At 34.8% G+C, this 15,447-nt stretch overlaps 1 protein-coding gene across 9 annotated transcripts in view; it reads left to right on the top strand.

Moving 5' to 3' along the window:
* Positions 1-15,447, top strand: part of SNTG1 (syntrophin gamma 1) — a 321,667-nt gene that overhangs the window by 294,086 nt on the left and 12,134 nt on the right. For all 9 annotated transcript variants that reach the window (XM_063394382.1, XM_063394328.1, XM_063394391.1 and 6 more), the window contains one exon: positions 11,782-11,892. In XM_063394382.1, the coding sequence (XP_063250452.1) occupies positions 11,782-11,892 (111 nt within the window). The remainder of the gene's footprint in view (positions 1-11,781; positions 11,893-15,447) is intronic.

Genomic DNA, 15,447 nt, shown 5'->3' with positions numbered 1-15,447 from the left:
CCATTCTCTTCTCTTGTTTCATGGGAGGGAGTGTGTGCTATACCATGATTCCCAGTTTATATTTTAGATATTACTGTTCAGGTGTCTGTAAAAAGATAAATCAACCATAGTCTGTATGTCTCACCCACCAGCTTTTCCTCTCAATCTTAAAAACCTCAGTACAAATGATGAAAGAGTTTGCTTTATCAAGCAAATAGTATGGAATCAATTTCTATATTATACCATTGCATGTCCAAGTCTCAGTAAAATCATTGAGGCCCTGAGTATATGTTGACATTTGTACTAATTGCTGGCAGGTCCTAAAATGTGTTCCGGCTTTATCGATACTACTCAACACTGCTGTTAATGGTAGAATCTGTCTTCTGAGTTCCACTCCTCTTCAATACCTATTTTCCTTTGAGACGCTGCAACATTGCCACCATCAATTGCTAAAAATGCCCCTTTGACTCTAGAGTGTGTTCCTATGCTCTATCTTAAATCAACCCTCCCCACCTCATGACTCCACTAATCTAAACCCTTTTATTCTTCTCAGTCCATTCTGTTTGTTTGAACAAAGTGATGAATTTTAAATTCAAACATGTAATCTTGTTTCTTTTTGTTAAGCAAATAGTCTTATATAATTCATGAATGAAATGTGACTATCAGTTTAGAACGTATTGGACAAAAAATCAGTACAACAAAATTAAGATGCACTAGCTCAGTAAAAGACAATGCCATTTCCCTCCAACCCCTAAAATATTTATATACATATATATATAAGTATAGTAAAGAATTTGTTTTGTGTATCTGACCTAAATGTACACTTTCTGTTTGAACCCATTACTTCTTGTATTATATGCACTGTATTGTATGTTAGAATAAAGCATTACACCATGAATTAAAAAAATGACATTGCTGTGTTGGGTAATCAGGCATTAGGCAGCGTGAGGTAAGGATGGCAATTGCATCAGAAGAGAAAAGAATTAAAAAGCAACATAATCTGCTGGCAAGTGACTGCTACTATTAAAATTGTCAAACAAGCCATAAGGTGAAATGTTGGAAATCTAAGTGTCAACCACGTTTAAGTGGGTGCTCAAATAGGAAAAGCATTACCTAGTCTCCATCATTTTATGGAAAGATGAAGATTGTAATGCTCTTAGCCAAAAATTTATTGAGATATCTTTATTATAATGATGACAAGTGTAAGTTGGGTCTATGCTGGCAATGTTCTTCAACAATATTGCTTATCTCATATATATATTGAAATGCAAACTAGACCTGTATAATCACTTAAGCTAAAAATGTTATTTTCGACTTTATGAAAAAGTTCATATGAAACAAAATCTGTTTTCCAAAAAAAAGTGAAAAAAACAATGAAAAATTGAAACCATTTTTCAGGACAAGAAAAGCATGAATAAAACTTTAATTAAATCATACATATCTCAGTAATATTTACATGCATGTTTGTGAATTAAGGGTATACAAAAGTCCTAGCAAGTGTCCTATGAATCAACATACTCAGTATTAAAAAAAACCCACATTATTTAAAATGTCATACTATTCATGAAAACTGCATTTAAATACACTTCTTTATAAGTTCTAGATTTTTTTTACGATTTCTATTTGAAAAATCAGTACAAACTATTATCTTTTCACTTACAACTACAGTGTATCTACAGCTCCTTGGGGCACCCTGTTCCACTGTCTCACTACTGTGATCATATAAGACTTTCTTATGTCCAATCTGAACTCTACCTTCTTGTACTTTAAAAACATTGTCCCTTGTCCTGTCACTGTAGGCCTTGGTAGAAACTCTTTCTCCATTTTTATATAAGCCTCCTTTAAGTATTGAAAAGCAGCAATAACCTCTCCCTGGAGCCTTCTCTTCTCCAGGTTCCACAGCCCCAACTCTTTCAGCCTGCCTTCATGAAAGAGGTGCTCCAACCCTGTGATCATCTTAGTGGTCCTCCCACTGTACATGTTCTCTTCTGTTATTTTGCTGCTGCTCATACCAAATTCAACCACTCTTTTTTGGGTAAAGATTAACTTAAAGCCATATTTGGAAGATTTCAGTTCAGATTTCAGAGGTCAGAGCTGTTCATTCTGTATTTCTCTCAGAATAACTCAGAGAATAACTGTGCAGATGCAAGATATTTAATCAATTTGCAGAAGGCCTTGGACAAGTAACTGGAGGAAAAATCTGCTGAATATCATTAAATGAATTTTTATTTTTATTTACTTTTACATTTTCATGTTTCCAAGAACACAAAGATCTTCAAGAACAAAGTAGTTTTAGAAAGAACATAATTTCTGAGAAGTCCTCTCTTATACTTGGTTGCAGTGGTATCTTCAGTAAATATTCAGGCAATGTCAGTCTTAGAGTTACTACTGTGCTCATGGTATTTTAAGTTTTCTTTCCTAATTCCTAATGAATTGACTGTGAATTGTCTTTATAAGTACGTAATTACTAATTAACTGAAATGAAGGAAGCCAAGTTTTTTTAACTCATGATTTTAACAGTTATTAAGTTATTCAGATGTTCCAAACAATGCAACAATATTTAAATTCTTTCTTCATCTCACGTTTTAAGTAAGTGAATAGATTTTGTCCAACATGCCTGACAAATTGCAGTCAAAATTTCACAAATGTTCTAAACCCCAAACTCACCCCTAGTGTTCATGGACAAGTGTATGGGGGGTAATGGCTCTCATTATGTTTATGATTTCCAGACAAAAAACCTCACAGCCCTCTGTAGGCTTGTTTCCTTGTTTTCTGTCATTTAATCCTTAAATAATACATAACTATGTAAATTGAAATTAGTGGTTAAAAACTGTCATCTCTGCTAAATGTATTTCAAGTCAAACATCATAATTAGATAAAAACATTGTTTCTGTATCTGCACAGACCTATGATAAATAGGAGTACAAAAAGTATTAAACTGAGTAATTCACAAAAAATCTGTACTCTGATGTGACTATAACAGCACTGGCATAAATCATAACTGTTTCTGCTGCATATGCTCTGCTTGCTCTAATTCATTTTCTACCTGATAGCTCATAGAGTCAACAGTAGTTTGTTATTTAGAGTATTTTAGTATGATGCTTTATAACAGCCATTGTAATTTCCTGAAAGGAGAATGAACAGTTTTTAAAACTACCTGGTTAAATCAGATTATGCCAACATTTCAGAAAATTAGTTCTCAGTTCAGGTAAGTAGCTTATAAATGACCAAATAGAATTTTGAACACAAAGTAATTTTTTTACTTACAACTTAAAAAATAATGACAAGTGTATTTGTGCCCTTGTTCTTCTGTAGCACTTTTCAGAGCCAAAGCTCCAGTGCAAGATGTCATCCTTTATTAGCAATGTATGATTTGAAAGCAAACTGTTGACACGTAGCTCAAGCCAACACTGGCACACGTTTGATTATGATTATTTTTGTGATGTAGTCCTTCATTTGTGGTAGTTATAAACCTGGAGTCAAAAAGCCACCAGCCTCCTGTGTTGACACAGACAGAAATGTAATTGTAGTCAATAGGGAGATTCCTCAAATCTCTTCCACAGGGGAGTTCTTCCAAAAAATGACCACCGTCTTTAACCAATTTTACTAGCTTTATTTGAAATACAGAATGTGAAATAGAATCCCCTCACTGAACTTCCCTCTTTCTTCCTTGCTGGTATTCTATGAAAAGTGAATTTAACTAATCTTTGTGAATACCATTTAGATGTTTTATTTTCTATTCTGCCTTAATCCCATTTTCCAGATTCTTCTTAGTTGGTCCTTGCCCTACAAGGTGTCTTAGTATACAGAATCTACTCCAGACATAATTTTTAACTGGAGGTGTTCCATATGGTAAATGTTTTATTTATTTGGTTTTAAAATATGAAAGTTCTAAAAATATGCCAAAAAGTTCTGTGGCAGTTCTTAGATGTTATAAACCAATTTTTTTCCTAGGCCATTTTTGCTGTGTTGTGTATCAATGCTTAATGGGGAAAACATTTTTCTCAAGTCCTGCCCAACTACATCCCAGAATTCATGTCCTAAATTTGTCTCACTATAGTCAGTATATAGACATCAATATTTTAATGAACAAATGTAATTCTTTTATGGACAATTTCTGTTAGGTATGGACATACATAAATATTATGATGAGGATTTATAAATAAGATTTGCAGCTGCAATAGTCACCTTAATAATTAAATATGGAGACATATAGATTAAACAGAATAACAAGACGTACACAAGTTAATCTAACTACTATTCTGAAAGTGATCCAATATATAAAACTACTTACTCAAGTGCCATTCAATAACTGATTCTTAATGTGCTTCCATAAAAAATGTATGGGTGGATATACATGGAAATGTGTATATTATATATATTTCTGCTTAATTGACATATTAATTTAAATTATTTTCTATAATATGCATATTTGCATAATCAATTCTACTAATAATATGTTTGTATGAATATACATTGTCATATACCTACCTGAGCAAAGTACTGTGTCTGTACTCCATCATATTTACTGCTCATTAAAACAGCAGTCAAAAATATATATTTGTCACAAGAGAAAAAAATTATCCCTTGTAGGATTGAAAATAAATTAAGGTACTGCTGAATTATATGGTGGTGCTAGAACGAAGTAAGAAAAAGCTCCATAATGGCCCACAAGGTGCCTATCAAGAAATCTCAGTGTACCTGTCCTGTGTTCTCTAGCAGAAACCTTAAGCATTTCACCAAAAAAAGAGAATACACCATGAACAATAAATAGCACTGCAAATATCTTTAATTTTGTTCACATACCAAAAGACTACTAATTCACATAGATCAGTATTTCTCTTAATTTCTCTAGGAACAAGCTCCCATGTTTTCTAGGGATGCATACCTTGTCTGTCTCTTCATACAACTAATACATATACAGCATATTGAAATAAAACAGCATATAAAAACCTTCTTGATATTCCAGTTTCAGTAGCAGGGAAGGCAGAAAGAAGCCAGGCTCACTGGAAGATCGAGATTTAATGATTTAACTTGTGAAAAAATATTTATTCCATCCTTCAAAGTTGAAATGGTGAACAAATAGCTACTCTAACTTTAATATAAGCCATCAAGCATGTTTCATACAGTTTTATGTTCTGTGGCTAGAAATAAATGTTGGTAAATTGTTCATAAGTACCAACTAAATACAATGTAGTCTGTTAGCATTCTGTGTAATTTCAGTAATGGACAAGAACAGTTATTTTATAAGGGCCAACTTTCATGCCTTTTTCCTTTGTCTCAGTTTTGTTCTTTATCCTCTGTGTCCTCCCTTGTCTTTCCCTTTACAGTTATAAAGCTGCAGCAGCTGACAAAGGAAATTGCCTTAGACTATAATTCTTTTGTAGTAAGACAGTCTCCAGAGATCAGTAACACAGTAGAACTGAGCATGAACAAGATCTTAATCCTACTCAGTTCCCTACTGCTGCTATAACTCTGAACAAAGTATCACTTGGCAAGAATGAAATCTTTCTCAATTAGCTGTGAGACAAACAGAAAAATTAAGGTGTATCCCAGGTGCCTGAAGACTCAATTATTTTTATTCTTAAAAACAAGGACCTAGAGGGCTTCTGCTCTTGATTTAGTTTGACTGTAAGGAATATCATGTATTTTAGTCAGACAACAAGCAGCATTATCTTGAAAGGTGCCCATTGAAATTTAACAGATGTCTGTAATGTATATCACATATAAAAAATTGCCTTAAAAATCTAAAAGGAAGAATAATCCACTCAGAGTATCAAGAAAAAAGGCAGTATTGGAAAAGTACAGCTATAGATTTTTGAAAGTGTGATGGAAAACACAACAAAGGAATTTGAGAAAACTAGAACTGGAAAAGTGACTTCTGACATCCCTTCCTTAATAACGATGGTTGCTTTGTTTACTCCGCCATTTATAGATGGTCTTGGATGTAGCTGTCTAATCATTAAAAATCACTAACAGAATTTGGTTTTTTTCCATGCATCCTACTGAAGGCCAAACTTCTTTTGCTATTACATAACAAAACCTGCATGTTTCATGTCAGTGGAATGACATTATGCCTATGATTTCTATAGATCATGTATGTAGACAAAACGTATTTCATAAGATCATAGGATATCCTGAATAGGAAGGAACACATAAGAATCATCAAAGCCCAACTCCTGGTCCTGCACAGTACAGTCCCAAGATCACACAGTGTGCCTGAGGAACACTGTACAACTTGAGCTCTGTCAGGCTTGGTGCTGTGACCACTTCCCTGGGGAGCCTGTTCCAGTGCCAACCATCCTCTGGGTGAACAATATTTTTTTTAATGTCCAACCTAGACCTCCTCTGACACAACTTCAGGCCATTCGCTTGGGTCTTGTCACTGGTCACCACACAGAAGACATCAGTGTCTGCCCCTCCTCTTTCCCTCACAAGGAAGCTGTAGACTGTGCTGAGGTCCTCCCTTGGTTTCTTGTGTGAGTTTCTTCTCCCTCAGCTGCTCCTCATGTGGCTTCACTGGCAGGTGAAATGATACCATTGTAGTATGTGGTGCAAACTCTATTGCTCAAGTTTATAGAGTGTAAATAGTCTTTCTGCAAGAGAGAGTTGATCCACAGTGGATAATTTGACAGAGAAGACACAAAACTGTTAAATAATAAATTGAAGGTAGTTCATTGCTGAATCCCCAGGACACGAATTAAATATGTTCTGATTGGAGATTCTTATGTTGACGAAATACACATTTTCTTTCCTAGTGCCAAAGCCTAGTGTCCTCTGTATCTAAATGATATATCTATCCCAAAGCCATGGACTAGTCAGACATTCACATTTCTATGAATATTCCTTAGAGCATGGTAAGTAAAAATACAGTCACATATTTATTCTGTATTTGCTTGATAATCTGGTCTCTATTGAGGAATAGAACAAACTCCTTGACCCAAAATGAAACAAAAACTCTAATGAATATTCCTAGTCATAGCCCAAACAATAATGATGTATTTCCTCATTTCTGATGTCATTACCTGGATGGAAAGTGATTTTGTTTGGTGTCATCTCACCAAAATTCTATGTGGATTTGTCCAAGATTCTGGGAATGAGTAGCAAACTGACATATAGTATGAATGTGAAAGTATTTTCTACGGTGCCTTATAGAATATGTGTTCTACATCAAACACTATTGCTACGAATAGAAACAATATGATTTTGTTCATTTGTGTGACTGTATTACAGGTATAGAAGTCAATAGCTTTTCTTCCATGTGTCATTTACGTGTTGCATTTATGTACCAACTATAAAATAAAAATATGCAGGCAGAGAGCATCCTTTTTTAATTATAGCAGAGTAACACTAGCAGAAGATAATAGGCAGTAATTTGTTTGCAAAGACTAGCACAAATGAGTCCTAGATGATTACTTATAAATAAAATATTTCTCATTAAAAAGTATTGGTGAAGAATCTTGGTCCCAGATACGTCACAGGAAAAAAAATCCTCTTAATTTCACTGAATACAGGATTTTGCTTTTTGATGATTTGTTATTACAATAATTTAATAGCATCTCAAGAGGAGTCTTAAATCTAATTTGTCAGCTTGTCTGCACAGTTTATTTGTTTGCATTGCATTCTGGTATTCTTTGAAGTTAATTTTATTAAATAGTGAAAAATGAAAAAAGCAGCCTTAGCAATATATGAATAATAATTGGGAAAAGGATTTATATCTTCTTGGTTGTTTTCAATTTTATGCATGATACATACTGTATTTTTTTCAAAGAGATTGTCTTCTTACAGTGGATTTTTCAAGACAGAGATGAGTTATGTCATATTTTCTGCGACCACACTGAGAGTATGCAAACTGTGGCACTGGTGGTGTTTTCAGTGTGTGCCTTGGACCCCACTTGCTGAATTGGATTGCTTGCTGTTGTTACTAAATTCTATCACTACTCATTAAATGAGACTTCACTGTTCAAGGCAATAAATACTTCATACTAGTTCTCCTCTTCATCTTCCATCAAGGCATCATAAGGTTGTGTGCCATGACTTGAAAAGTATGTCAGGATCCTCACAAGAAGCTGACGCCACTTGTCTACAAGAGAATCTTTTTTAATATGGTCACAATTTGTGCTTTAAAAGGAATTGACACCTGGTCCACCTATTAAATCTATTTTAGGGCAAACAAAAATTTAAAAAACATCCTATGAATGCTGTATATAGACCTGTAAAATATTCTCTATGATGCAGGTTATGCACAGTTACTGAGGGAAGAACTTGAAGAGAACAGGCTGTTTCTGTCAGCTAAAAGTAGGCCTATGAGTGTTAAGTAACACTGCACCTTCAAACCATTAAGTACTTCTGCTTATGTATCACAATTCCTTAAAACTGATTTCAAAATATTTCATGTGACACACATTTAGGTGTTTGACAATTTAAAAAAAAAAGCCAACATGTTTTACAAATGTACTTATTTGTTAAGAGTCAATATGCATATATGTATATTTGTACAAAATTATAACAGCCTATGTTGACTTTCTGAGGCAATCATTCATCAAATGTTTCTGAAGAACTCTGATATTCAAAACATGAAAAAAACAATGAGTCTGATAGTGGTGTGGATCAGTATTCCCAAGAATACCTATGCCTAATGCAGGAGAATTAGCGTTTAGAATTAGAATTTGGAAGAGTCACCACAGTGAGCACTGTAACACTGAAGTCAGCCTATAGGATCATGAAAGATAACCCACGAAGCTCTCTCTCTCTCATGTGTTAATGTCACTGCTGTACTTGCACATCTGTGTGAAACTGGTGCTCAGGTGAGTGAGTCTGGTGTCTCTTACTTTGGCACTATAAAGTAGCCATTGAAAAAAGGGTAGGTCTGGTCCCTGTTCACTGCTTATGCGTGTTGCAGCAATGAAAATGAGAAGAAGAACCACGTTCAGAACGTATGCAACCAGAGGAATTAATCCAGTGATCCCCAAGATACTTTATTTTAGGAGTGATGTGACTGCGGTCACGACATTCTGCGTCCCTTATCCGTGTGCTGCTCACGCAAAATATACACAGGGCAGCACTTCAAGCTCTTTGGTTAAGGATTAAAGGACAAAGGATTTAAATGGGTCTTACTGGTCATATGATTAACTAATTTACCCATGTTTTGCTATATAAAATTTGAACATCTAGTTCAAGTGGTTTAAGCTACCTGTTACACTTTCATTGTACTATAGTATATTGAAGTAGACACACATCCAGACTCTACCATAACGAACCAGTTCTCCCCATTTTAAACCAGAATGTAAGATTTGTTATTCAGAGATTCTCCAGAAAAAGAAGTAGCCAGGGTGACTAGCTTGAAATACTTTGTATTCCCAACTTTATAACTTAAAGCTCACATTTCCCTATTCTTATTTTTGCAAATGAACATTCGCTCATATGGACAACTTTGAGGGAAAGTGTACACAATTTGTTGAAGATCATTCAAAAGGAGCAGATAATTCTTTCATGTGGGAATCATTTAATGCATTTTCAATAGCATTTCTACTCCTTGCACTTTAAATGAAGAGTATTTAACTGTCTCTGCAGAGACTGCCAGTTCTAGGAGCTTGTTTTAATATCTTGATATTGAAGTGCAGTTTTCTTGGTATTAGTTCTCTCCACACCATAGACCTGATCTTGCAGAGTTCTTAAGAGCCCTTGCTGAGTAGGAGTCTCCAATAAATGTGAATGAAGTGTATTCCTGAGTCATGCCTGAGGTTTGGTGTGACTGTCATTCTCTTTCCTCTCTTTCCTCTGAATGGATATGAAGTGCTTGGCAAAACTGCATGGAAATGTCAAAGTACCTCACTTCTATACATCCTTCATCTTCACTCAAACTTAATCTGACTGGGAACAAGGCCAGGTACCTTGGGACTTTGCCCACACATCTAAGGGTCCTTGTTAATGCTGCATCGCTCTCCTGGCCTCTCCATATATCATCAGAGAAGAGAAAGATGATAGCTCATTGCTTTGATTGTTTTCTCCTGAGATAAAGAGACAATCAGTGCCCTTTACATTTCTCATCCACGAAATGACATACATAAGTAGATTTGCTGTCCCTGCAGAAAGGCAGTGGTCTTGATCTTCTGACAAGATTTGTTGAATTTGTAGATCTGTAAAAAAAAAGGAGTTTACAAAGCAGGTAGGAATATAGCTGCCTGAATGACTTTAGGTACTGGATTGTTTTGCTTTGTTTTGTTTTTACCTCACTATTTGTACAATATAAGTAAGCATCGTTGATCAAACAATGTCAAATGAATTTCACACGCATGGAAATTAGGGAAGCTGTTCTATTTTCTGTAGCACAGATTGGTGGGCTCAGGAGGACAACATTTGAAAAAAATAGGATATATTTTCATATAAACTGCTGAACTCTTCTAATTTCTGTGAAACAGAATATCCTTAACTCTATTTATGGCAGACGAGGGCTCACCTTTCACATATACACAGAAAACAAAAGTGGTGCTGAGATTAGGGTTCCTTTTTTTTTTTTAATCTAGACAGGGAAATTCTGTAGAGACAATTTTGGAGAAAAATTCTAGCACTTGCTTTGTGTATGGACAGCACAGTTAAGTTGCTGTCCTTGTGTTTTCTTTTCTCATCAGGTTGCTAAGACAAACACAACAAACTTTATTCAGCTTGGTGCAGGGTAGAGATTTTTGCCAGTCTTTGGCATAAAGAGACCAACACATCCTGAAACAAAGGGGCCTGCATAGATTTAGGACACTTAAAATTTTGACCTCCCCCATTTAATTTCCACTAGATCATTCAGAGCTAAAGACTAAGGGCAGAAATGGATGTGTCTTCCTACACCACTGAGAGGAAGTAATTTACAAACCCTTAGGCAGAAGGGTTTCCTTAAGTTTCTGTGTTGTCCGATGCCTGTGAAATTAATGCTCATCAAAGTAGTAGCACCATATAAGTGATTATGACCTCCTAATTATGTGAAACATTATTGGAATCACAATGAAAAGTTTTAACAATCCAAAATATCTGGAGGAGAGGGATGTCTTTTTAAATGAGGTTGAAAAGACAACAAAAATATCTCCTTTCAATTTTTAAGCAAAGTAGTTTAAAATCGTTTTTTCTAAACATAAATCCACACTAGATATAATTTTAAAGAGATGTTTTCTAGATACCTCTAAATTTTATTAATTGTATATTTGTTTTGTAAAGCATTATGTCTTTTTCAACAAGACACGACACAATTCATAATACATTTACTTGAAAGGCCACTGATACAATTAGAATTAATGATTTGTCAAATTCCTCACTAGACCTCTCATAAATAAAATCAAAATATGTTCTCAGTAAAGAGCTTTCTTTTTTATTATTTTATCCTTTAAAAATAGATATTTGTTTTTAGTATGGTATGCCCTTTATGTCAGTACTAGATATTTTTAGTGTAGAAAGAAGGGGTTTGTATGTCAGATCAACACTTCAGATAGAGTAGGGAATCCACAGATAATCTGTGGAAAAAATCCTTTTCTTTTTTGTTTAATCAGTATTAAATATAGATAAAGGAGTTTCAGGGTAAATTTCACAAATTTAGTCTGACAAGTGTTATTCAAGCACTACCAAAGTATAATGTATCCATATCATTCAAGGAACATCTGACCACAGAACACTACTTTTATTTAATTATGTACCATAGAGGTGTTAAAACTTTCCTCGGAAGGAGATCAGCTATTTCTAATACAATTTTCAGCTATAACTACATTGACTTGCTTGTGTATGATTTTTTATATTTTGGTTTGGTTTTTCTTTTCCCTTTAGGCTGTGCTTTGGAGGTACAAGTTTTCCCAGCTCAAAGGTTCTTCAGATGATGGGAAGAGCAAAATCAAATTTTTGTTCCAAAACCAAGATACTAAACAAATTGAAGCAAAGGTAAAAACAATACATTGTTTGTACAAAGGCAATATACAATTTTCAAAGCAGCTAGGGGAGCGGGGAATTATAATAAACTAAGTTACTTGGAAATATTAGGTTAATGCTCAAAGAGTGCAAAGAAAATAAAGGAAATTGAAGAGAACTGAACAAACTACTTTTTATCGAGTTAAAAGTCTTTTGAAAGGTGTAGTAAGATTTAAAAAATAATAAAATACAGGACTTATGCTACATACAGGTTTAGGCATGTTTTCCAAATCTTCTCTTTGTCATTTTGATAAAGCTATCTGAGAGCTTGAGTACCCTGTTTTTCAGGTTATAATTGTATCATGAAGAAATGGTGGAAAATATATCCTTAAGTCAACCTGGGAACAAAACTCAGCAAAGGTTGAAAATCTGTTTTTATTTGTCAGAGAAAAAAAATGTTTGGGTTAAATACATATTTCCCAACAAGACTGAAGCTTTGTGTCTGTGTCTAATGCAAAATCATGAAGGTTGTATTTCCAGCTGTGCATTTGATTCAAGAGTTAATTCATGAAAACAGTAGCTGTGAGAGATTTAAGCTTACTTCAATTTATGTCTTTTGAGAATAATGGCATTTACTATCCCAATGAGTGTGAGAAGTGATCTCTCCAGGTCTGTGATGGTTGGAACTGCCTTACAGTCTGGGTCAGTTATTTTTTTTTAGTGTACACCTAAAAACTATTTTCTTGTAGGTGTCTAAGCTTTGCTTTGAAAGCATTTACTATACTGTTTTTCCTGACTGTGTTAGAGACAAAATTGCTGAATGAATGTGATAATAATATGGTTACATGAGCAAAAAAGAAATGGTTAAATAAATTGTCTCTAAGTGCAAAATACCTAGAGTATTATAAAATATGTAAAAAAAAATGCATTGTTTTGGGGATAGTTATGTGTTGAAATGCCAATAGCTACATTAAGCATCTTCCTCTATGTCTCTTTTTGCTTGATGTTAGTTTTTTTCTACTCAGCAGCTATGTACTTGATTTTGAGTGTTTTACTCAATAAAATAAAGGTATGTAAAAGTTCCCATTAAATCAATGGCAATAAAATGTGGGGACCATGGTTTTGATACCTTCGTGTTTTGCTGCAGCTCAAAAATAAATATTTTCTTACTTCTGATTTCCTTCAGAAATAAGAAAGTAGTTCAGTAGTACAGAACTTTTTTTCAGCTCTAATAAGACAATACAGTTTAACCTAAAGTCATAAAGATGATTTTCTCTTAAGGAAGTAATTTTCAAATTTTATCCTGCTCTTATGTACAGATGAAGGATGAAAGTCATCATTATTTTTCTAATATCTATCTGCTATTGCTGACATATTAACACATGATTTTAGCACTAACAAAAATTCATAGGCACCCAAGAATGGCACACTGTTGAGGTGTCTGGGGATTTGGGGGGTTTTGGCTTTGTTGGTTTTAGTTTTTTAACTGGTAAAACTAGAATGTATTTTTAATACTGAGTTACATTTTTTTAAAAATAAAACCAAAGAATAAAATCTGGATTTTGAAAAAAAAATAGGGTTTTTTTTCCTTGTTTTAAATTGTATATGTCATATAAATCACTTAGAGATACATAAGTATGTTGGACATACATAAACCTTAGAGTTATCCTGGTGCCTTCATTGTAGCTGTTCTTATTTCCACTCAAATTGAGTTCTAGAAAATTCTGCCAAACTTTTATGAAGGTAGAAATACTATTTACACCTTATGAAGCCAGAGTATTATACCAACCTGCTACCATTCTTATGAATATGCTGTCATGTTCCCTAGTTTCCTATAAATTTAAACTTTCACATTACTCAATTTGGAAATAAAATTCTGTAAATTTTAATTAATTTTCTTGGTGATCAAAGCATATCAACCATATGCAAAGATGTCAGGTTATATTCTCTTTGGAAGGTACTGTGGCATTTATAAGGAGCACTTCTATCTATTCCAGTTTTTTTACATATTAAGTATGTTGCGTAGTCTAAGAAATGTAGATAAATGTGTCTGTAAAATTAATATGAAGGTTCTTGGGTCATATATTTTCAGCACTGGTTGGCTTACAATTTTGTGGATAACTCCCTTTTGGATACTTTAAACCTTTATAGATTTAAAGCACTGTTCATCATCAGGAGAGGTGGAACAGTCTAGTCTATTTTTTTGCTTTACATTACTGAGTTAGAGGTATAGCTATTTGCAGAACTGTTGAGTCATTAGGAAATGTTAATCAGATTTTCAGAAATATTTGTAATGCCAGATTTCATGAATACTGTATGCAGGCTTCATTTGAAATCAGAGAATGGAAATTTTGTAAAACATCTGTTAAAGGTTGTGATGAATATTCATGCCACAGCTATCATCACCTGTTTAAATGCAGCCCTGTTTTGCAGCTGGGCTGGAGATGCACTGTTGAAACATTTTCTTTGTGATTCTGTTCTTTTTTATGGAGTTGTAATACATGGAGAATAATCAGAATGTAGTGAAAGGAGAACTCAGCAGAGAATAAAACAAAAACTTTGAGGAGCCATTGCACCAATGTATTAGGTCTCTTCACTTATTCATTCTGTTATGAAAGCCAATCCAATTCCAATTAAAAAATAGAATTTCATTAATTGAAGAATTAAAGGACAGAAATTTAGGCAAAAACCAACAATCGGAAGCACAGTGCTGATGCCCGGGATCGACACTGGGTGAACCAGTTACAGCCTCTGGAGCACTGTAACCCCCTCGTTCACGAATTGGCCCTTTTTGGGGTCCTTGTTTTATACAGTTTATTTAGCCAGCAGCAGAGGATTTCCCCACAGTTCTCTGTATTCGGGGTGGTTTTTTCAAATTCATCTCTGTCCTCCGGCCTGCTGAATGGGGTTTCCTCGCAAAAGGATGAGTGTTAATTTCTTTCCTCCAGTTGTATGAATGGGATATGAAGTTCTGAATGGAAAAGTGTCCCCCTGATTGTATCTCTGGTGATGTTTGGGCGTTTCACAGTTCTGCTGCCCCTGGAGGACTGATTTTGATCTTGATTTGCCTTTCATTCTGATGTCAATAGTGGGCTCCCGATTCCCAGCAAGGCATTGTCCTTCTCTGAATGTGGCCCCTGGGTATTGCCCGTCCTTAGATTAGTTGGTTTCATGCTCGACCTCAGCTAATATTTTATTTTACAGAACATACTTACATTTTGCATATACCAAAACCATGAATTAATATACCATATTTATTACAATTCCCAAGCAGCAATGTGGAAGCAGGGCATAGCAGGTAACTTTCCGGACACCAGAAACACTGTTTTCAGTTTTGGGCCACTCACTAAAAGAAAGAGATTAAGGGGGTGGAGTGAGTCCAGAAAAGGGCAGCAGAGCTGGTGAAGGGTCTGAAACACAACTCTGATGAGGATCAACTGATGGAGCTGGGGTTGTCCAGCCTGGAGAAAAGAGGGCTCAGGAGTAATCTCATTGCTCTCTGCAACTGCTGAAAGGAGATTGTAGCCAGGTGAGGTCAGCCTGTTCTCATACATAAAAAGCAGTCAGACAAGATGAAATGGCCTCAAG

Source organism: Prinia subflava, chromosome 1, assembly GCF_021018805.1.
Source record: "Prinia subflava isolate CZ2003 ecotype Zambia chromosome 1, Cam_Psub_1.2, whole genome shotgun sequence".
Taxonomy (NCBI): Eukaryota; Metazoa; Chordata; class Aves; order Passeriformes; family Cisticolidae; genus Prinia; species Prinia subflava.
Note: the sequence above shows the minus strand (reverse complement) of the source record. Positions and strands in the feature narration are given on the sequence as shown.